The sequence below is a fragment of the Malus domestica genome, chromosome 12 (assembly GCF_042453785.1).
Source record: "Malus domestica chromosome 12, GDT2T_hap1".
NCBI classification, from domain to species: Eukaryota; Viridiplantae; Streptophyta; class Magnoliopsida; order Rosales; family Rosaceae; genus Malus; species Malus domestica.
Genome location: NC_091672.1, coordinates 10,251,096 through 10,274,374, shown reverse-complemented (window position 1 = coordinate 10,274,374; position 23,279 = coordinate 10,251,096). Strand labels below are relative to the sequence as shown.

At 39.2% G+C, this 23,279-nt stretch overlaps 1 protein-coding gene across 2 annotated transcripts; it reads left to right on the top strand.

Annotated features, from left to right (window-relative positions):
• The first annotated feature begins 1,842 nt into the window (after positions 1 to 1,842).
• LOC103420081 (protein EARLY RESPONSIVE TO DEHYDRATION 15-like) lies at positions 1,843 to 3,640 on the top strand. 2 transcript variants are annotated; one of them, XM_008358142.4, is made up of 3 exons: positions 1,843 to 2,018; positions 2,717 to 3,047; positions 3,262 to 3,640. In XM_008358142.4, exons 2-3 carry the CDS (start codon positions 2,738 to 2,740, stop codon positions 3,414 to 3,416), a joined length of 465 nt encoding a protein of 154 aa, XP_008356364.1. In that variant the 5' UTR covers positions 1,843 to 2,018; positions 2,717 to 2,737; the 3' UTR covers positions 3,417 to 3,640. The 2 variants fall into 2 exon arrangements, with proteins under 2 accessions (XP_008356364.1, XP_008356365.2); XM_008358143.4 differs by having other exon boundaries at positions 1,845 to 2,018; positions 3,243 to 3,640.
• The last annotated feature ends 19,639 nt before the right edge of the window (positions 3,641 to 23,279 follow it).

Here is a 23,279-nt window from a genome sequence, read left to right as displayed (position 1 = left end):
GTTGCTAGTGAAAATGCATTTAGCCTATGGAGGAGAGTTGTGGAACCTTTTAGGGTATCCTTAACTCCTAAAATAATAGAGGCAATAGTGCGTACTAGTGGTTGACTTAGGACAGATGAAGTAAACTTCTACAAGGAACCAACAGAAGATATGCTTCAATTTTACAAGGAAATGGAAGAAGAGAAAACAAGAAAGATATGATTTAATTTTTTTAGTAAATTTGTTATTAAATGGTTTTCAACTTTAATTCTTCTTGCTACTAATTAATATGTTTTCTTTGTTTGTAATGTAGGCTTGATACAAACTCAATCTTCTACAAGTTCAATGCCTCCTCCAAAAGCTTCGACATCTCAAGCTTGAATAACTGATCAATGAATTCTCCTTTTTGAAGTTTACTTCCAATTTTCATTTGGTTTGAAACTTCAATTTTTATTTGGATTGTTAACTTCTATTTGTTTTGGTTTGTAACTTCTATTTGGATTGTAAGCTTAATTTTTATAATGAATCTTGATGCATCATTTAAATTATTATGTGTGTAAATTGTGAATGATGAATAATAGATGAATTTAATCTATAATGTATGAGATAAAGGTACCCAAAAAAAAAAAGTTTTGCCCTTGAATTGGGTTAAAAAAACAAAAACAGATTTTGTCCCAAAACAAAATGGCAATTACCATTGCCATACCATACCAACCGAACTTTTGGCAATACCGAATTTTGGTATACCTGTTTGTACCATACTTGACCAATCTCGAAACTATTGAGCACCGGTCAACGTTATACCGTCAAGGACCCAGAAGAGCTTCCCTTCAACCAGGAGGCCAATCACAATGCGACACGTGTCGACATCAGAAGCCAATCACAGCGCGACACGTGTCAACATCATAAACCTATCACAACACGACACGTGTCAATGTTAGAACAAAACTAGAAACTCTCTTCTATAAATAGGGATCATTCTCCCACAATAATCTCGAATGTCATTTTGTACTAAACTATTCACTAGAACTCACAAAATGAGAGTTTGAACCTATGTATTTGTGTAAACCCTTCACAATTAATGAGAACTCCTCTACTCCGTGGACGTAGCCGATCTGGGTGAATCACGTACATCTTGTGTTTGCTTCCCTGTCCCTATTCATTTACGTACTTATCTTCACTAGTGATTGAAGCAACCAAGCGAAGGTCACAAACCTGACACTTTCTGTTGTACCAAAGTCCTCGCTGATTTTGTGCATCAACAATACCGAAAATTTGGTACGATAATAGTAATAGATTTTACCAAACTGAAAGTTTGGTACGGTAATTAGTACAAGGATTTTGGTATTGTAAGGTACTGTTTCGTACGTAGAACGGGACGGAACGGAGTGGGATGAGGAGTTCCGTCCCACGTTTGGTGCGCCTAAAACGGGTGGAACACGCTGTTCCACGGAACGAATTTTGGGTGAATTTTCGTTCCGCCTCACCTGCTTGGAACGACTTGTTCCACATCCGTGGAACACAAAATTATAACCTCTCCGTCTCCTTCTTCTTCCTCCTTGTTTCCATCCGAGGGCATCTTTGTTCTCTTTCCGTTCTGTCCCATCTCGTTTGCATACCAAACAATACCTAACCGTACCGAACCCACCCCTAGATAGGATAGTTGCGTTTTAACTTGTGGGAAACGTGGCACGGCTTTAATTGGTGATATCCCAAACCAGTCAAAAGTCAACGACCAAGAGCTTTGTTACCGCGTGACACCGATCAGGCAATCAACGGCTAGTAACTGCTCAAAAATCCAGGAGTCCGTACATTGCAAAAATAGGGGCGTTCGTTGGCTCGGAGTACCCGAACCTCAGGTTCTCATTCCAAAGCAGCTAGGCTCGGATTTCCCTCACTATATAAACCCCCCTTCCCTCTCTTGTCCCCTCACACGTATTTCTCGCTCTCCTCACACGTATTTCTCGCTCTCTGGTCAGGCCCTTTACCTGATATTTCGCAGCCTGATATTTTCCTCTTCGCTCGAAGCCTCGGAGGAGGTACTGAAAATCTTTCGAATTTTGCGATTTATTTTTTTCGTTAATGGATATGATTAGGTGTAAAATTATTATCGCCCCTGTTTGGTTGCTGAGAAAATGAAGGAAAAAGAACGAAATTGGAATCTTGATTCTTTGAATTAGGTTTTAGTGTCCGAACAAAATTAAGACCAGAAACTGTTGATTAGGTAAAATCGAGCGAATAATTTAGCTGTAAGGGTCTGGCTTGTTTTTAATTTTCTGATTGGTAGATCTGGTTCTGTTTGGTTGTTGAGAAAATTTGGGAAAACGCGAAAAGAAAACTGAAGATTTTTTGGAAAACTTAGAAAATCTGGTTTATTTATTTATGTTTTTTTATGACTGATTAGTTTGAAGAACTGGATTTCTCCGATGAAGTTGATCCAATTCTGGTAATATGAAAGTTTGCAAGTTCATTGATTTTATGATTTTCAATTAGCTGCTCAGGTGAAAATCATAGTTTATATTTCCGAGGAAATAATTTCATTGTCGATCTGTGCAAGTTTAGATTCTCGTCAGTGTGCTTGTAAATTAAAAACTTTTGGCGGAAATTTGATCCGATTTGCATAGAATCGTGTCATAGAAAACGTTTTCCATGGATTAGTGCATTGTTCTCATTTACTTGTGTGGAACTTGAAAATGACAAGATTTCGTGACTGATTTACTGTGTTTTTCCGGTGCAGTTGACTTGCGCTCGGCCAAAGATGGCACTGGTTTCCGGAGGATCAAGGTTGAATCCCAATGCCCCTCTCTTCATCCCTGTGGCTCTGCGACAGGTGGAGGATTTCTCCCCGGAATGGTGGCAACTGGTCACAACCTCCACATGGTACCATGATTACTGGCTCAGTCAACAGGGTGAGGATGGCTTCTATGATAATACCCAGAATGAAGTTGACAATGTCGCCGATTTGCTTCCAGAGACCTTTGATCTCGATGTTGGTGATGACTTCTCCAGTCTAGAAGAATCTCAGTTTGAAGAGTTCCTTCAGATGTCTCATACTGAAGGTAAAAATGGTAAGAACAGGTACTCTAAACGATTGTAGATTTTTGTAAATTGGAATGAAAAACTTTTATGCACAAAACATAGCGCAGCGGGGTTGTAGGATTCATATAGCTGACCCTGTTTAGTGGGATAAGGCTTTGTTGTTGTTTGGAATGAAAAACTTTTTAAGTAGTTTCCAAATATGCTGTTTGATTGTTGGACACAAGTTTTGTTTTGGAACATCAGCGGGGTTAGAAAAGAGTGCTGCGGTCTTGAAGAATTTGAAGTCACTGGAGGACAGACATCTGAAATCGCCGGTGGAGCCGAGGAAGTACGCTGAGAAGCCAGCAAAGCATGTGAGCCCGAAATGCAGCCCCCGTTTCATCCAGCAGCCTCGTTGAAACTGGAAAGCAGCTAGCCTCCCTTGTGTAGTTTAGCCGATGGCAAAACCGAGTAATTTGTAGTTTCTGTAATTTCATAGAGCAAGGCTGAAACACTTGCTTCTATCCGTGTTCATTCTGATGCACCTTTCGTTCGGTTTACTAAAAGTACCCTTGGGTGAAAGCTGTAAAAAAAATGTTACAAGTTTCTTAACAAAACAAGTAAAAAGTAGAGTTTCTAGTTCCTCTGGTGTGTCGAAACACAATTTTTAAGTCTCGGCCAAAGAAAATTATTATTATTATTAGGGAGATGGAATGAGAGGGGACGGTTGAAAACTATCACAATAATGAGAGGAGGAAGATGTTTAAAACACTGGCTGTACGCATCGATGGAGGTCTAAAGACTATAAACAAACAACCTCTCCACCATAACCTGTCAGTCAGATCATTGAGGGACGCCCGGAGGAGCCTAACATGAACTGCTCTAACCTCCAGAGGGTCCCGGGACCACCTGGTTCCTATGTGGATCCGCCTTCAAAGTCTAGGAATCAAGTAATCCGGATCTTTGAAATTTGATTCAACGGCTAAAAACATAGAAGTTAGTAAAAACTTTTTAAAGCTATAATAATTTTTGGCTGTTTGACCAAATTTCAAATACAACTCCGCCTGTGTAAGTTTATCTTACATTGCCGGTCCCAAGCCCGGATAAAGGAGGAGGGGGGTCAGGTAGTCGACAGCCGGCACTCCACAGTTACGTCGAATCCTTATGACAATGAATCCAGAACGAAATCGCACTAAAGCTAGGACGTCACCCGTAAGTGGCGCGCTGTGTGGCCCGAGCACAATGATAAGTGAGCAAGGGTCGCTGTATCTCCATCGGCACCCGGATGCAGTGTTAAATGAGCAAGGGGGCCATAGAAACTTTTTTTCGAACGACTCCACTCAAAGTTCTTTGGGAGCATATGCTTCTATCAACTTTACACAGGACACACAAAAGAAGTACTTTGATCCTACTAGATGGGGGATGGTGAAGAAGCTAGGACAGAAGGGTAGAGTTCAAGAGAGTAGAATGCGTTTAGGAACGTGGAATATAGGAACCTTAACGGGAAAATCTATGGAAGTAGTGAAAGTTATGGTGAGGAGAAGGATAAATATTATGTGCCTATAAGAAACTAAGTGGGTTGGTCTTAAGGCAAAGGATCTAGAAAACTCAGGGTTTAAGCTTTGGTATTCGGGCACAAATAGAACGAGAAACGGTGTTGGCATCATTGTGGACAAGACCTTGACACAAGATGTTGTAGATGTCAAGAGGGTAGGAGATAGAATCATGGCAATCAAGATTGTAATAGGACAAGAACTCATCAATGTGATTAGTGCGTACGCACCTCAAGTAGGGTTGGATACGAGTTCGAAGGAGAAATTTTGGGAAGACCTTGGAGACTTGGTGCAAGGAATTGCTCAGACGGAGAAGTTATTTATAGGAGGAGATTTAAATGGACACGTGGGCAGGGAGACAGGCAACTATGGAGGTTTTCATGGTGGCCATGGTTTTGGGGAGAGAAATGAGGATGGGGAAGCTATCTTGGATTTTGCAATGGCATATGATTTCTTCTTAGCCAACACCTTCTTTAAGAAGAGAGAAGAACATGTGATCACCTACAAGAGTGGGTCGTCAAAAACACAAATAGATTTTCTTCTAATGAGGAAATGGGATCATATAACTTGTAAGGATTGCAAAGTTATACCGGGGGAGAGCTTGGCTAATCAACATCGCTTGTTGGTGATGGATGTACATATCAAAAGAGTGAGAAAAAAAAACAAGACTTGGAAGTGCCCAAGGACTAGATGGTGGAATCTAAAAGGAGAAAAACAAGTCATTTTCAAAGAGCAAGTAATCACCCAGTGTGTGTGGGATAGAGAGGGGGAAGCTAGCCAAAGGTGGGATTCCATGGCTAGCTGTATCCGAAAAGTAGCAAAAGAGGTATTAGGAGAGTCCAAGGGCTTTGCTCCACACCAAAAGGAATCTTGGTGGTGGAATGAGGAGGTACAAACAAAGGTGAAGGCTAAGAAGGAATGTTGTAAAGCCTTATACAAGGATAGGACCGATGAAAATGGTGAAAGGTATAGAAGAGCGAAGCAAGAGGCGAAGAAAGCTGTGAGAGAAGCTAAGTTAGCGACTTATGACGATATGTATAAGCGACTAGATACCAAAGAAGGAGAGTTGGATATCTATAAACTAGCTAGAGCAAGGGAAAAAAAGACAAGGGACCTAAACCAAGTGAGGTGCATCAAGGATGAGGATGGAAAGGTTCTTGCTACAGAGAACGCGGTCATAGACAGATGGAGATGTTATTTTCATAATCTTTTCAATGAATGACATGAAAGGAGTACTCCTTTAGGGGAGTTGAGTAACTCAGAAGAGTGTAGAAACTACTCATTTTATCGTCGAATCAGGAAAGAAGAAGTGGTTGTAGCTTTGAAGAAGATGAAGCATAGAAAAGCAGTGGGCCCAGACGATATACCGATTGAAGTGTGGAAAGCCTTGGGAGAGACAGGTATAACATGGCTCACTGACATTTTCAATAGGATTTTGAAAAACGAGTGGCGAAAGAGCACCTTGGTGCCTATTTACAAGAATAAGGGCGACATACAAAATTGCATGAACTATAGGGGTATTAAGCTAATGAGTCATACAATGAAGCTCTGGGAGAGAGTCATTGAGTATAGATTGAGGCAAGAGACACGGGTTTCGGACAACCAATTCGGGTTCATGCCAGGGCGCTCAACCATGGAGACAATCTATCTCTTACGAAGATTGATGGAAAGATATAGAGATGGGAAAAAGGATTTACACATGGTCTTTATAGATTTGGAAAAAGCGTATAATAGGGTCCCAAGAGACATTCTTTGGAGGATTTTAGAGAAGAAAGGAGTACGAGTAGCGTATATCCAAGCTATAAAGGATATGTATGAAGGAGCAAAGATTGCCGTAAGAACTCATGAAGGACAAACCGAAAGCTTCCCCATAACTGTAGGATTACATCAAGGCTCATCCTTAAGTCCTTACCTTTTTGCGTTGGTAATGGATGAGTTTACATGACATATTCAAGATGATATTCCTTGGTGTATGCTTTTCGCAGACGATATAGTGTTGATAGATGAAACTTAGGAAGGGGTAAATGCGAAGCTTAACCTTTGGAGAGAAGTGTTGGAATCTAAAGGTCTTCGCCTAAGTCGATCAAAGACAGAATATATGGAGTGCAAGTTCAGTGCAAATGGAGGCCAAAATGAGTTAGGGGTAAGGATCGGAGATCAGGAAATACCAAAGAGCCACCGTTTTCGCTACCTAGGATCTATCTTGCAAAAGAACAGAGAATTAGATGGAGATCTCAACCATAGAATACAAGTTGGATGGATGAAGTGGAAGAGTGCATCCGGCGTGTTGTGTGATCGTCGTATGCCACTGAAGCTTAAGGGAAAATTTTATAGGACGGCAATAAGGCCGGCGATGCTGTATGACACAGAATGTTGGGCGGTGAAGCATCAACACGTACACAAAATGGGTGTAGCGGAGATGAGAATGCTTCGTTGGATGTGTGGGCACACGAGAAAGGATAAGATTAGGAATGAGGATATCCGAGGTAAAGTAGGAGTAGCCGAAATTGAAGGAAAACTGAGAGAAAATCGGTTACGATGGTTTGGACATGTGCAAAGAAGGCCTACTGATGCTCCGGTTAGAAGATGCGACTACGGGACAGAGGTTCAGGGCCGAAGGGGTAGAGGAAGACCTAGGAAAACTTTGGAAGAGACTCTAAGAAAAGACTTAGAGTACTTGGATCTAACGGAGGATATGACACATGATCGAGCACAATGGCGTTCTAAGATTCATATAGTCGACCCGACTCAGTGACTTGGATTTTTCAAGTCTCCAATCGAGAAGTTTTCCCCACTCGGGAAATTAAGGGAACACTACCTCAACCTACATGCTCCACTCACAAAGCTTCAACATACAAGCTTCAACAAAAGAAAAATTCAAAGAACTTATTGAAGAAGGCTTTGGTGTATTTAACACAATACGTTGAAATGAAACAAAGCTTATTTATTGATATCTCTAAGAAGTTACAAATATGTACATATACACGAGTCAAAATAAACAAACAAGAGGGAGCCTTCACAAAGGTTGCTTAGGAGAAGTCTCAGCAGTCGGCAGAGCCCCAGAAAGAGAAGGCACCGGAGGGGGATCATTCGGAGCCTCAGTACTGGACAGCACCCTAGAAGGAGGAGGCATCGGAGGTTGATCATTTGGAGCTTCATTACACGGTACAGCCCCAGAAGACGAAGGCAATAAATGCCTTTGGAACAAACCCACAAACCTCTGATGATCATGTAAAATCTGACCATCAGATTCCTTCATCTGGTCAAGCTTCTTCTTCATGTTTGTAGCATAGTCATGTGCGAGCCGGTGCAACTGTTTATTCTCATGCTTGAGCCCTCTAATCTTCTGTTTGAGACTCATCACTTCAGCCGCCAATGATTCAACTTGGCGGGTTCGAGCAAATAGGCGTTGGGCCATATTAGACACAGAACCTGCACACTGAACACTGAGAGCCAGAGAATCCTTAACAGCCAATTCATCAGACCGTTTGGAAAGTAGTCTGTTATCTTTGGGAGTGAGAAAGTTCCTGGCTACCACCGTAGCGGTCATATCATTCTTCATCACGGAATCCCCAACGGTAAGAGGACTAGTAGGGGATAAGAAGGATGGGCGCCATATGTTGTCTGGAGAAGGCGTGGCTGCCTATTCACAAGGTTTAAGTCAAAACGACGGTCGGAGGGGCCAGACATTTTCAAAGGTGTTGAAAAGAAAAGAGGTCGGACAAATCAAGATCTTAGAAATGCAAGAAGGGAGCTTATACTGGTGAAGATTCAAGTGTGCTTTGGAACTTAATACCAGCCTCTATAAAAATCTGCACTCGATGGAGCTTCAGAAATCGAAGAGGCGCCTGCTCAAAAATCGAAAAGGCGTTTGCTTTCTCAAAAGCTGGGCTACTCAGAGACCACGAGGGCTGATCTCAGGAATCGAAGAGGCGTTTGCTTTCTCAAAAGCTGGGCTGCTCAAAGACCACGAAGGTCGATCGCAGAAATCGAAGAAGCGCTTGCTTTCTCAAAAGCTGGGCTGCTCAAAGACCACGAGGGCCGATATTAGAAATCGAAGAGGCACTTGCTTTTTCAGCCTTGTCAGCACTTGTCACATGCACACTCAACTTTGCGGAAATTACGGGCATTCTGTCGAAGATTTCTAGTGAAGTAGAAAGCACGTGAATGTTACTGTTCAATCATCCACTTTCCACACGCAACATCAGCTCACGGGTACCACATATAACTTTGCCAAAAATCTCTGACAAAGTTTAGACACGTGAAGCTTGCAGCTCCCATTACATCGCTATGACCAAGAAGGGTAAAAGAATAGCAAAGAAACAGCACTAACAAAGTTTAGACACATAAATTTTGAAGGTCTAGCTACCATATTATTACCCACAAGGGTAAAGGAACAGGACCACTGCTGGATAATTGGAAAGTCCCTGTTTGTCAATCTCTGTGCTCCGTGGCAAGGTAGACTAGCATACAGGCCTAACCTTTACTCACATTCGAGAAAACACTGCCAACAAGATTGCTTGCTTCAAGATCAAAGAGGCACCGTTCTTCGAATCTCGAGAGCCAGACTCCCAACATGATTACTTTCTCAAAAAGCGACGAGACACCGCTCTCCGAATCTCGAGAGCCAGACTCCTAGCAGGATTGCTTTCTCAAAAATCGAAAAGGCATCGTTCTCCGAATCTCGAGAGACAGATCCCCGACAGGATTGCTTGTTCGAAAACCGAAGAGGCACCGCTTTCTCAACTTCGAGAGCCCCTTAAATAAAGCCTGTCTGTAATCCTCACACCGCTTTCTCAACTTCGAGAGCCAGATCTCATTGGATAAAGCTTGTTTGTAATCTTCACACGTAACATCAGCTTTCCAGATACCACAGACCACTTTTTCAAAGTGCTCTGACAGAGTTAAAACACGTGAAGCTAGCAGCTCCCACTACCGTGCTATGACCAAGCAGGGTAAAAGAGAAGAAGGGTAAAAGAATAGTATTACTCCTTCTTGTTAGGGAGACTCCTATATATGTCGACCTCCATCCTCAACGGACAGGCAGACCTGCAAAAATGCTCAACCCTTCCTCATATTTGAGAGGGCACTCCCAACGAAGCCTTTCGAAATACTCAGCTTTCTTTCCCCCCGAGAATACCTCTGCAAACAAGCTACACTAGAGCAAGAATATCTCATATCATCAGGGTTAAAAGCAAGAGTATCCCATATCATGCTTTTTCCCTGTCTTTTCCTTTGGCCTTGTTCTTACCTGCAAGACAAGGAGAAAGAGAGCAATCAGTCAGCACTTGGAATCAAGCTTCCAGTCCGGAACTGACTGCCTGGAACCCCATTGCTCTCGATTATTCATCTTCAACATCTTATACTTCCCGAGAAGATACCACATCTGCCTGAGGAACAAATTGGGCAAGTGAGAAGGATACAAGGAAGCATGTGGAGAGAAGCGCAACAGAACACGTGCCGATACATCCACTACTTTGTCAACAGAAAAAGTATCCCATATCAGCAGGGTCGAACGTACTCTAGATATGATGGACTTGTTTTGACCCTCAAATTCTTCAGTCAGCCTTATACTCTGGCGGAAACAAGAAAACCCTCCAGCCCAGTTCAAGAATAAGCCTGTGGAAAGTTACTTCTTCAAAAGCAAAAGTATCTCATATCACCTTTTCTCATTTTCTTCTCTTTATCCTTCATGCTACTTGCAAGATAAGGAGAAGGATAACAATCAGCCGGAACTCGAAATCAAACTTCTGATTTGGGACTGATTGCTTGGAGCTCTGATTGCTTACCTTGTCTGTCACCTCTTTCAGCAGATCCCCTAGCTCGACGACTTGGGGGACTCATACTACATGGTTTGTATCGCGCTTGACCAAGCCTGAAACTACAAGTAAGCGTCAAGTGAAATTGATACATTACCTTGTGCATCTCCACCAGATAAAGATACCACCCTTGGAAGGAGGAAGAGTACTTCCAAAGAAGATGCCACATCTACTTATGAGACAGATAAGGCAAGTGAAGACGATACCACACTTCGGTACTTAAAAGTTTCGTGATTACGAGATCATTCTTCCACAATATTTCCTAATGTCATTTGTACTAAATCATTCACTTGTACTCACTAAAGGAGAGCTTGAACCTATATACTGTGTAAAGCCTTCACAATTAATGAGAACTCCTTTACTCCGTGGACGTAGCCAATCTGGGTGAACCACGTACATCTTGTGTTTGCTTCCTGTCTCTATCCATTTACATACTTATCCACACTAATGATCGGAGCAATCTAGCAAAGATCACAAACTTAATATTTAAGATGATATTCTTTGGTGTATGCTTTTCGCAAACAATATAGTGTTGATAGATGAAACGCAGGAAGGGGTAAACGCGAAGCTTAACCTTTGGAGAGAAGTGTTGGAATCTAAAGGTCTTCGCCTAAGCCGATCAAAGACAGAATATATGGAGTGCAAGTTCAGTGCAAACGGAGGCCAAAATGAGTTAGGGGTGAGGATCGGAGATCAGGAAATACCAAAGAGCGACTGTTTTCGCTACCTAGGATCTATCTTGCAAAAGAACGGAGAATTTGATGGAGATCTCAACCATAGAATACAAGCTGGATGGATGAAGTGGAAGAGTGCATCCGGCATGTTGTGTGACCGTCGTAGGCCACTGAAGCTCAAGGGAAAATTTTATAGGATGACAATAAGGCCGGCAATACTGTATGGCATAGAATGTTGGGCGGTGAAGCATCAACACGTAGGTGTAGTGCAGATGAGGATGCTTCGTTGGATGTGTGGGCACACGAGAAAGGATAAGATTAGGAATGAGGATATCTGAGGTAAAGTAGGAGTAGCCGAAATTGAAGGAAAGAGGAGAGAAAATCGGTTACGGTGGTTTGGACATGTGCAAAGAAGGCTTACTGACGCTCCGGTTCGAAGATGTGACCACGGGATAGAGGTTCAGGGCCTAAGGGGTAGAGGAAGACCTAGGAAAACTTTGGAAGAGACCCTAAGAAAAGACTTAGAGTACTTGGATCTAACGGAGGACATGACACAAAACCGAGCGCAATGGCGTTCTAGGATTCATATAGCCGACCCCACTTAGTGGGAAAAGGCTTTGTTGTTGTTGTTGTTGTTGTTGACCAAATTTCAAATACCCTAATCACTTGATCCCTTGGCTTTGGGGGAAAGATCCGGAGATGATCTCTTTCCCAAAGATAACACTCCAGTAAATAAAATTAATGAATGTGTGTGTGTGTGTGTATATATATATATATAAATATCTGTATATATATATCTATAAATATCTGTATACAGTACTCTAAACAGAATAAAAAACTTTTACTACCAAGTCAGCCTAGTCGTTTGACTTGCGATCTGTTGACTTTTGTGCTAAAAGTGTGAGATTTTTGTATATTATTCCACACCGTTTTGGAGGCAAATATAAAGAATTTACAAGAGACTGTATATGGTAATTATACAATCGTAGGAAACCCTAATACAAAGTTAACTAGGAAACCCAATTGGGTTAGGCTTCTAATGCTCACGACAACATTTTGGTCCTACCCTATTGAACCAATGCGTCGGGCCCGATATTGCCTTTCAAAATCGTAAACCCTAAACCTTAAACCAATAGGATTATAAGAGTAGTCTTCATCCTGGAAGCAACGACAGAGCTTGTGGATAGAAAGTAGATTCCTATCAGCTTTCACATGCACAATCTTTGTAGAAAGATATCTACTGCACTATCCCCAATGAAGAAAATTTCAATTCTGTTGAAGGAACATGTTTGATCAAGATGAATGTATACCTAGAATCCCCCAAGCATCTCTGATTCTTAAGCTTCCTAACTACAAGTACATGATCAATTACTTTCCAATAAGTTGATTACAATGTAGGACATAGTACAGTATTGCTACTTTTGTTATCGACATTAGACACTAACTAGAGTTAATATGTTATACTATAAAATCAATTGGCAATATGGGAGTAGCTTAACCTCTTATAAGCCCTTGCAAGGTTTCTTCTTTCACCAATGTGAGACTCTTTTACCTTCACCAATGTGATGGTCGGACTCTTTTACCTTCACATTCCCACACGTTCCCTCACGTGTTGTGAATTTCAAGCACGTGTGACCGTTGGGCTTCACACATGGGGCAACCTGCTTTAATACCATGAATGAAGATTGAGGTTCCACCATAAAACCAATTGGCAATATGGAAAGTAGCCCAACTTACTTATTATAAGCCCATGCAAAGTCCCTCCTCCCATCAAAGTGGGATTCATTTTTAACACGCCCCCTCACGTGTAATGCATTTTCAAAGCCTAACATGTGGACAACACAACCGGGTGACTTGGAGTGCATGTGACCGTTTGACTTCACACGTGGGGCAACTTGCTTTGATACCATGAAGAAGTTGAGGTTTTACTATAAAACCAATTGGTAATATGAGGAGTAACCCAACCTTTTATAAGCCCTTACAAGGTTTATCATTTCACCAATGTGGTACTCTTTTATGCGAGACCTAACCCACGAACAGGGCTGGCCCATGCCAAATGTGAGCTGGGTGACCGTCTGGGCCCCAAAAAATTGGGGGCACCAAAATTATTAGAGTGGTATATTCATATATGTTTTCATAAGAGTATAATTGTTATTTTTAAAAAAAAATTGGTTAAATAACAAATTAAGTTAACTAGAATCAATGTCTTAAATATCGATAATATCGGTTATATTTCGCCGATATTATCGTTTTTTTGAGAGTCCGATATTTCTACACATATCCACGTGATTATCGTCAAAATATCGTGATATTATTGTTACTATCGATAATATCGCTGAGGCTCCTTCGTCGCCGAGGTCACGGTGGGGTGTGGGTGTGGTGTGTCTGTGCTCCGGGAAGGAGAGTTGCAGCAAATTTCACAACGGATATGAGGGAAGAGAAAGTGCGAAGAGAGATGGATAGAAAGATTACCGGCGAATTTCTGCAACTCTTCTCTGTGAAGATGAGGGAAGAGAGTGTGAAAAGAGAGAGAGAGAGAGAGAGAGAGAGAGAGAGAGAGAGAGAGAGAATTAAACATTTCAATCTGTGGTATGTTCTGAAGCTCGTCTACGAAGAGGAGAGGAGAAGAGAGCGAAGAGAGAGAGAGACTGAAAGTCTGAAACATTTCAATATGTGAGGGCGAGGAGTTTGAGGACTGGGATCTCAAATAAGGGAAAAGCTGATGGTTTTAATTGTCAAAACCATGGGCGTTGATGGTTTTGATGGACTGGGAAGAATCTTAAATATATATTTTATATTGAAGCTTTTGTCCAAAAAAAAAATATATATATATATATTTTATATTGAAGCCATGGACCCAAAGTGATGGACGGGTGATGTGGTTTTGATGGACTGGGATCTCAAATATATATTTTATGTTGAAGCCATGGACACAAGGTGGTGGACGGGTGAGGTGTGATGGTTTTAATAATGAAGACCACCCATTATGTGGGTTTTTTTATATTTTTAAAAGTTTAAGATATATATATATATATAAATGTTATATACATTATAAATTATTTAGATAATATTTTGTTTTTTTTTTTTCAGGGCAAGCATATTATATATGTACATAAAACATTCTTCTATAAGAAATAACATATTAGTCAATAATTATTTACATTTGATATAGTAAATTTAATTAATTCATCAAAATATATAAGAAATTTACCTAAATTCGCCTAGGCCGCCTATGCGCCCGCCTAGATCCCGCCTAGGCACTAGGCGCTAGCCCGTCGCCCGACTAGCGCCTAGCGTTTTTTAGAACCTTGGTACTAAGTCACTCATGTATCTTACCATGCAATGTATAAAGTGTAAAATATTGTACTAATTCATTATATATAAATGATTATGGTGTGTTTAAAACTTCTTTCATTAGTTACTACATATTTTCTACACTCACAATGTTTGCCAGCTCGCTATATAATCAACTTAAATTAGTTAAATCCATCATGCAATGCATTTCCTTCCAATTTTTTGTGAAAAACTAATAGATAATTGACTAAATAAACATCATGCAAAGTTTCAATAAAAATTTCCAAGTTTTTCTTACAATTTCCGTGGTTTCCATATTATTTTTATCGATATCGATAATATCCTGATATTTCCCTTGATATTTCCGTGTTTTTGGACTACCGATATTTCCGATATCATCGATATTTTATACCTTGACTAGAATTGGTGGTTTTTGTTGTTTGAAATTAATGAGGATGTCTTGGGTTCAAAACACATGTGTGTTTATTTACTTTCCATTTTTTACAAATTTCTTTTCATTAGAGTACAAATTTATAAAGTTTGGCCAAATGATAAATAAGTTTGACCATAAGTGGTGATTTATGTTGTTTAAAATTAACAAGGAGATCCCGAATTTGAAACACTATGTGTGTTTTTTTCCTTTCCAATATGTGTGTTTTTTTCCTTTCCAACTAGAGGTGTTGAGTTTGAAATGCCATATGTATATGTTTATTCTTTTTCAATTTTTACGAATTCCTATTTGGTTATTAATTTCTTTTTAATTACTAGCTAGTAGCTATGTGGGTTGTAGTTTTTAAACATTCGTTCCAATTCAAGTCTACACTGGTGGAGCCAAGTTAAGGGCTGCCTTGGGCTGTAGCCCAGGTAGCTTGCAGTGAAAAATAAAATTTTACATGTAATTTTGATTGATTTTCGAATGTAGTCCACCAAATATTTAGTCACTAATTCGAATTCTCTAGGTTTAACTATATAAAATTATATAATACAGTTTGCAAACCATCTCTTTTTCTTACATTATTTTTCTCATTGCTTCTTGTACATGTACAAGTTTGGATTTGTTTAATTTTAACACGTATTTGTTTAATTACAAAATTTTTTGGCTCACCTTGTGAAATTTTTTAAGCTAGCTGATACTATGAAAAATACGGTATCAAGTTTCTTCATTTATAAAGATTTAAATTTTTAAGCTAGCCTACCCGATAAAAAATTCCTAGCTCCGCTATTGCAAGTCTAATCTCCAACAAAGAGTAATATGTTGATCAAATTTGCAAATCATATGACGTGTCACCAATAGGTTTAATTTAATGCTCATTCATTGCTTAAACATATCAATTAAAGACTAAAAAATATCATGTTGTTGCAAATGCATTAAGCAACTACATCTTGGTTCTATTGCATGTATATGAAGTATCACTGTGGAAAGTTCGTCTCTAGAATCCTTTTCTGCTTCAAATAAGTTTTATTGCTACAACTCCAAATTTAATATATCTGGTGAGAAACTTGAAAATCTAGATATAATTTCAGTCTGCACAATCATTGAAGATTTTTGCTCCCAATTTAAAAGTTTGAAGTGGAATGGCGTTTTGAGTAATAACCAAAATCTGGGACAATTATTGAGCTTGGAAAAAGTCGATATTTCTTTAGATGCTCTGTGACAACTTGTCCTTAATTTTACGATTTTATAAATTTTAAAGACGTGAATTGACGAAAATGCCCTACATGCAAAGATTTTGACTTTCATTGACCAACGGTTAGAGAGACGTATAACTCATTATTTTAGTGTATTTGTGTAGTACTCGACAATACGAACACGAAGGCGCAAGCGGAATCAAGATTGGAGTTACAATGAAAATTTTACGGAACTACGAATCCGAGAAATACTTTTGTGAAAAATTACTATTTTATACTTTATACATTTATTTTGAAATTATTATATTATTATATTATTATTTAATTATTTTCTGATTTGATAAATTAAATATTTTAATAATTTATTTTCGGCCCGTGGGGCCCACACCCTATGCTCTTCCCTTCTTCCGTGTCTCCCATTTTTCTGGCTGTCTACTCATTGGTCATAGCCCTCCCTCTCATCTCTTATATCTCTAACTCCCTTCTCTTTCCCTCTAGTTATCCCTCTCTTCTCTTTGTAAAAGAAAAATGGGGTCGTACAACACCAATCCATCATCACCATTGCACTCCAGTGAGCTCCACGGGAAATGCTCAACCACACCAAACTAAACCACCCTTCAAGGCCACCACCCAACCTCTATATTTTCTCTTTCTAACCTAGACTCTCTCTCACACTCTTAGGCTCTCCATCTCGAACTCCCTTGCTGCAATCATTGGATAAAAGCAGTAAGCTAACCATCGTGACCATCACCGCCATTTCATGGTGGAAAAACATGCAACCACCATCATCCTCGCGGCGAGCAACCCTCATCACCCTCACTTGCCATTTTTCACGGCCACCTTCCACCGTGCACCACCAAGGTAAGTTTGGAATTCCCCAACCTCGAATCCTTCTTATTTTGAACTCCTGGAGATGTTTTTAACCTTAAATAAGAGATTTGTGGGTGATTTAATATATATTTCATCTTATTTGGGTTAATATTTGAACATTGGGCTGCAAGTATGTGGAAGCCCAGAGATACCAATTAAAGGGAGACTTGGCCGAGGCCCACACATCAAGCCCATAGACAAATTGACGTCTTCCCATTAATGCATATGCCATGTGCCTATGATTTGAATGTCAAGTGATGGGGACTAACTTACAATCAGCCAAAAAACACTTTTAAGTGGCAATACAAGTAAAAAGTTGATGACTTACTGCCCTCCAAGTGCTTTCGGGCAAGAGCAAAGTCACTGTAATCGGGCTCATCTACCTATAAAAGGAGGAAGAGGCCCTAAAGACAAGGACACTCAACAAATCAAACAAACAAACATATAAACTCTGCTCTCAAGCCAGATTTGCATCCAAAAGCTGTAATTAGCCCAGATCTCAGTCATTTTTCAGGATATCTCCCTCACAAAAGCTATCTTTTGTCTAGTTTGAAGCTTTGCTGTCACCCCTAGTGGCATAGTATCGATTCTCTTGTGTAAACTGATTTACCATCCATCCCTTTTTAGCGTAGAAACCTATGTAAACTCAAAGAGAAGTGATTGCAAGAAGTTCAACCTTGCCCGACAAGGTGAAATCTTGCTTAAAGTTCTTTGTGTGTTTTCTAAGATAATATATCTACTGCTTAATGTATTCTCCAGCATGTATTCAAGTCATATCCATATGTTTTCCTACTTTAAGAGTCATTTGCATCTGGATATGGTCAGCTTAATGGCAATACAAGTAAAATGTTGATGACTCACTGCCCTCCAAGTGCTTTCGGGCAAGAGCAAAGTCATTGCAGTCGGGCTAATCTGCCTATAAAAGGAGGAAGAAGCCCTAAAGACAAGGACACTCAACCAATCAAACAAACAAACATATAAACTTTGCTCTCAAGCCAGATTTGCATCAAAAAGCTGTAATCAGCCCAGATCTCAGTCATTTTCAGGATATCTCCCTCACAAAAGCTATCTTTTGTCTAGTTTGAAGCTTTGCTATCACCCCTAGTGGCATAGTATCGATTCCCTTGTGTAAACTGATTTACCATCCATCCTTTTTTAGCATAGAAACCTATGTAAACTCAAAGAGAAGTGATTGCAAGAAGTTCAACCTTGCCCGACAAGGTGAAATCTTACTTAAAGTTCTTTGTGTGTTTTCTAAGATAATAGATCTACTGCTTAATGTATTATCCAGCATTTATTCAAGTCATATCCATATGTTTTCCTACTTTAAGAGTCATTTGCATCTGGATATGGTCAGCTTAATGGATATGCTTTCATTTAAAACCAATCAAGAACCAAACAAATGACGTAAGGGATCTGGACTCCCCTCATTCGAATATACAAGACTATGAATTGAAAGTCCTTGGTCACAAGGTAAGAAAAAGAACTTAATGTGGACTTAACCTATCGACGACAATCCTTTGATAACAAGAAGTCCGAGTAACTTGGGATGCAAGTAATCAACTAAACACAATTTTGTTCTACATCTGCTATACTGAGATAGTAGTGGCATGCCTAGCACTTGGTTAGTTTTCATTACGAGCCTCAAGGTCTACACCTAAGGCCCCACAACGATACATTTCAAAACTAACTCTGTCTTCTTCTTGCAACACATCAGCAAGCAAGAGCCTGACTACACTTCCAAAGTGCCAATCTCTTGGGGAGCTGTGTTGAGAGTCGATGAGCCATCTCTGGAGAAATCTTCGCTTGAACACATCTCAGGGAAGAATTTCCCTAGATTTCTGGAAAATGAACCGTGGCCATCAGACCATTTTTAGATCAATTTTTTGGCCGAATCCGACCGCGTCTCAGTCCCGATCTAGTATAGTCTATTCCCTGCATGTCCTACTTCATTATGGAGTTTGAATCATTGATTTTGGTTAAGAAATGAGCTCGTTTGAAGCTCTGGAAGTTGGGCAAAAACTTTGCAAAATTGCAGGAACTCGAGAGGAAGGCGAGTATGTACGTACTTACAAGCACGTGGGCACGTGCGGCACGTGGCTGCCTGTGCAGCCACCTTGTTGTGTCGCATGCGGCGGCGCTGGGAGGAACCCGAGGTCCCTCCTTAGGTTTCTTGATGTGCTGGACCTGAATCCGCCCTCCGTTTTTTGAAATTTGATCGTTTTAAAATAGCTTCTTTATTAGCCGTACGTTGTACAAAAATGAGTTTATACGTTAGTACGTCACGTATTTGCATAAATGGTTTCGTTTCTAAGTGAAACGTATAGCAAGGATCTTGATGCTACGAGGCGGGTTCGACTTAACGACATGATTTGTGAGTGGGTCTTTTCTTTGATATATATAAGGTTTTTATCACAAATGGTCCCTGAAATTTACCAATTCCATCAAGATGATCCCTGAAATTGAAAATCAATCAATGTAGTCCCTGAAATTGAATGCCGCAAATCAATGTGGTCATTTCATCACAATTCTGTCAAAAATTCTGTTAAGTGCTGATGTGTCAAGTAATTGGGTCCTACAAGTCTAATTAAATATTATTATATAAATTAAAAATATTTAAATAATAATAATAAAAAATTATTTCTATATAATTATAAACTTGAAGGACCAATATATAGATTAATGCTTAAGGTCCAATTAGAGAGGAGGGAGTCAGCAATTAAGCAGCAAAAAAAAAAAAAGAGAAAGAACCTTCCCAGCCGTTCCGTCGGTCTGTGCACCCGCACACCCAAACCGACACACTCCGCCATTTTACGCCATTTTTTCCGTTGAATCAAACCCATCCACCACTTGCAATCTATTCCACAACCCTCTCCTAATACTGTTGATTTAGAAACCAGTGTGCAGAATATTGATTTGAACAGTTAGGCGAGAGAGTGAGAGATGAAATTGATTTTGCAGAGCTTTGTAAGTCTTTGTTTTCGAGAAGAAAATATATCTTGTTTCGACATTTGAATTCAAGTTTAGAATCCACCCTCGTTCTATATAAGATCACATTTATGTTCCACGTTGCAAATGTAAAGATCCTTACAAACACTGTATGTGTGATACTGCAAATGAATTTCATGCTTTTAATAGGGTTCACCGGCCAGTAAGTTTAACCACCCAGGCACCCCCTAAGTAAAGACCGAGGAGGGGTGCTGCCAGAAGAACCTGAGTGAGTAGATCAGTTGACGGGGTAACCACAGCAGCTGCCACAACATACCTCCAAATTGATAGCATTTCGCGCTTGCCGGCGCCAATAATCCGAATTGAAACCTGTCTGGTGTTGTCGATGCGACGGGGTGGGGTGGGAGCTGGGTGTTGCTCGGATGGGGTGGGGAAGAAGATAAACAGTAATCTTCTTTTGTTTTTTTTTAAGTTTATCTTCTTTTGTTTTTTTTAAGTTTATAATTATATAGAAATAAAAATTATTTTGTATTATTTAAATATTTTTAATTTATATAATAATATTTAATTAGACTTGTGGGACCCAATTACTTAAAACATCAGCACTTAACAGAATTTTTGACGAAATTGTGATGGAATGACCACATTGATTTGCGACATTCAATTTCAGGGACTACATTGATCGATTTTCAATTTCAGGGACCCTCTTGATGGGATGGGTCAATTTTAGGGACTATTTGTGATAAAAACCCATATATATGGTTAGTTTCCATATATACATTTATAAATAAATTCTCTACACGATTGCCATGATTAAAATGACGTTTATAAGAAATGCCTTATGGTTGGGAAAATATGAAATAATCCTACAGGATGCTCATGTAAGTTTACTATAAGGGGATACCTTAATTATATTTATGTTCATGAATAATGTGATGTTGACTAGAGTTATCAAGTCACTATGGCATGACTACATTTATATTATCTGCTCATCATTTTCTGCATCAGTGTTAATACTCACTTGGGTTAGGGCTAGGCTTTCACGTGTATGTGCACATCGCACCGTACACTCACTTTGGATCCATTGTAGGTGCCAGTCTTGTCGTACATGTTGCATTAGGCAACTCCGACTCGTAGGTGACTGCAAATAGCGCCAGTCTTCACGTGATTGTAGTACTAGAGTGTATATTATAATTACACCCAGTCCTGTCATACAGGTCGCATTAGACAATTTCGACTCGTGTGCTAGCATATATTGATGAGCATCAGTTCAATCGTATAAATCGTATTAGGCGACTTTGACTTGTGTGACAACATAGATTAATGAGCACCTGATTTTACTTATATTACTATTGAGATTTTGTGATTTTGGATGTTTTGCCCTTAGTTACGAGATATTATGTTGTAATGAATTCTTGAGATTTTGCAGGTTACGATAAATATTTTTATACTATACGTAGTAAGTATATTTTGGAAACAATACTTGTTTTACGGCGAGAGGTTACAATATTTTCAGGAAGGTTTTTATAAAACTTTATTTTTAGGCTCACTCACCCTTGTTTTTTGCTCATCCAGGTTTTAATAGTTGAGCTTTCTTATCGACGAGAATTCATGGAAAATCTTGGTATTAGAGATTATTTTCGATGGTATGATTCTCAATCCACTCTATTGTACTTTACTTATGCTCTGACATCACGTGTGAAATTGGTTCATTCCCGCTCACAACGCGTTCTTATATTTAGGCGCTTTTAGGTTTAATTTTGATTTGCGTAGACGATAAATAAGAGGTAGTGTGATCTTTTGTATTTATTACACTTGTTTTAGATGAGTGATCAGTGAGGAAGAAAACAAAGTATATATCCATATGCAGCATAGCAAAAGCCATCTTGAAATCATGGTGGCTTGCCTGGAAGTAGAAGTGGACGGAGAAACTCACCTGACTCATTTTCATGATGTATTGTACTTGGAATCATCAGGAATAGTTTCTATGGTAGCAGTAACATAACTTATTCACGAAATAGCCAAAGTCTTACATATTTTTCATCCAAGTAAATAGCCAAATTAAGAGGCAAAATCGAACCTGGAGTGGATTATGGAGAATGCAGAGATGTAGAGACGACCAGAGCAAAAATGACAAGAATGATTTTGTCCAGGCGTCCACTGCACGATGGAGGAGAAAAGAGATATTGAGAGAGACTATAGGAAGAACATAAGGCGGGGCCGCGGGAGGGAGGGGCTAGGAAGAACAGATAGAGGGTCGGGAGAGAGGGTTACGAGAGTGGGGAAAGAGAAAGGGATTAGGGTTTTTGTTTTGATCAGATGGTAAATTGGAAAATATTGGAAAATAAGGGTTTTTTTTGTCCAAAAAAGTTCTAATAGTATAAGTGAAATATAATCCAACGGTACAAATTTACTCTCATTTATCTTACGGCTGTTATTTAAGTAAAGTCTTTAATGGTTTTTTAATTAATGTACAAGTGTAAAAAAATATAGAAAAAAATATATAAACGCTCGTAATAACAAGCTTTACAACTTTCGTGAAGAGCTTAACTTCGAAATTCGCCACTATAATCATAAAAATTATAGATCAAAATTTAACCGTTGATTTTTGTTTACATTTATGCTTCATTTTTCTCATCAAATTTTGTTTTGTTTTTTTTTTCCTTCAGATTTTCTTTTTTGAAAACATGATCTATTAGAGGATGTAAGAAGATGAACTGTTTGGATCGTTGATATTATGTTTAGAGTTTTACGGTTAGTGAAAATATTGCTTGATGTTTATAAAGTTTCTACAAACTATATGACATCGACTCATATTTCAGTTAACCGTAAATATCAAAACGTGATATTAAAGATCTGAACCGTTCATCTTCTTACATCTGTTAGATGATCATGTTTTCAAGAAAGAAAATTTTAAAAATGAAATTTAGTAAGAAGAATAAAGCGTAAATGACAATCAACGGTTAAATATAAATTTAAGGTTTATGGATTATAATGTTGGATTTCGAAGCTGACCCCTTCACAAAACTTGTTTTCTATAAAAATATTAAAATAACCATAAACCATATGAGTACTTCCCATTAAATGCCTTGTGTGGCAAGTAATCACTCTACACTCATCTATTTTCTCTTCCAGCTACATTAAAAGATTTTTTGCCAAAAGCTATTACCACCTGTAAGTGATTTGTTTGCAGAACATGCGATTTCTTGAAAACTCAAATTTCAAATTCGATTTTTGTGTAATTGGAAATTGTTAGTCTTGTTGATTTTGCCTTAAAGTTTTGTGAATGTGCCTGGAAAGTGTTTGATGATATGCCTTTGTTTGAATTTAATTAGGGGGCGTCCTGTTTAGCTTCAAAAATTTAGTTTAATTGGACAATCGGTGTATGTAGTTATGATAAACCGTTGCTTTAATTTGGTTGCAGGAAGGATTATCTCTAGTAGCTCTTCCCATAAACCCTAGAAACACTCAAAGCTGTAAAATCATAAACCCTG

Bases quoted from the DNA above. Each gene is read 5' to 3' on its own strand.
- LOC103420081 (XM_008358142.4), top strand. From the start codon at position 2,738: ATGGCACTGGTTTCCGGAGGATCAAGGTTGAATCCCAATGCCCCTCTC. The intron at 3,048-3,261 runs GTAAGAACAGGT...TTGGAACATCAG, and splicing joins TCATACTGAAGGTAAAAATG to CGGGGTTAGAAAAGAGTGCT.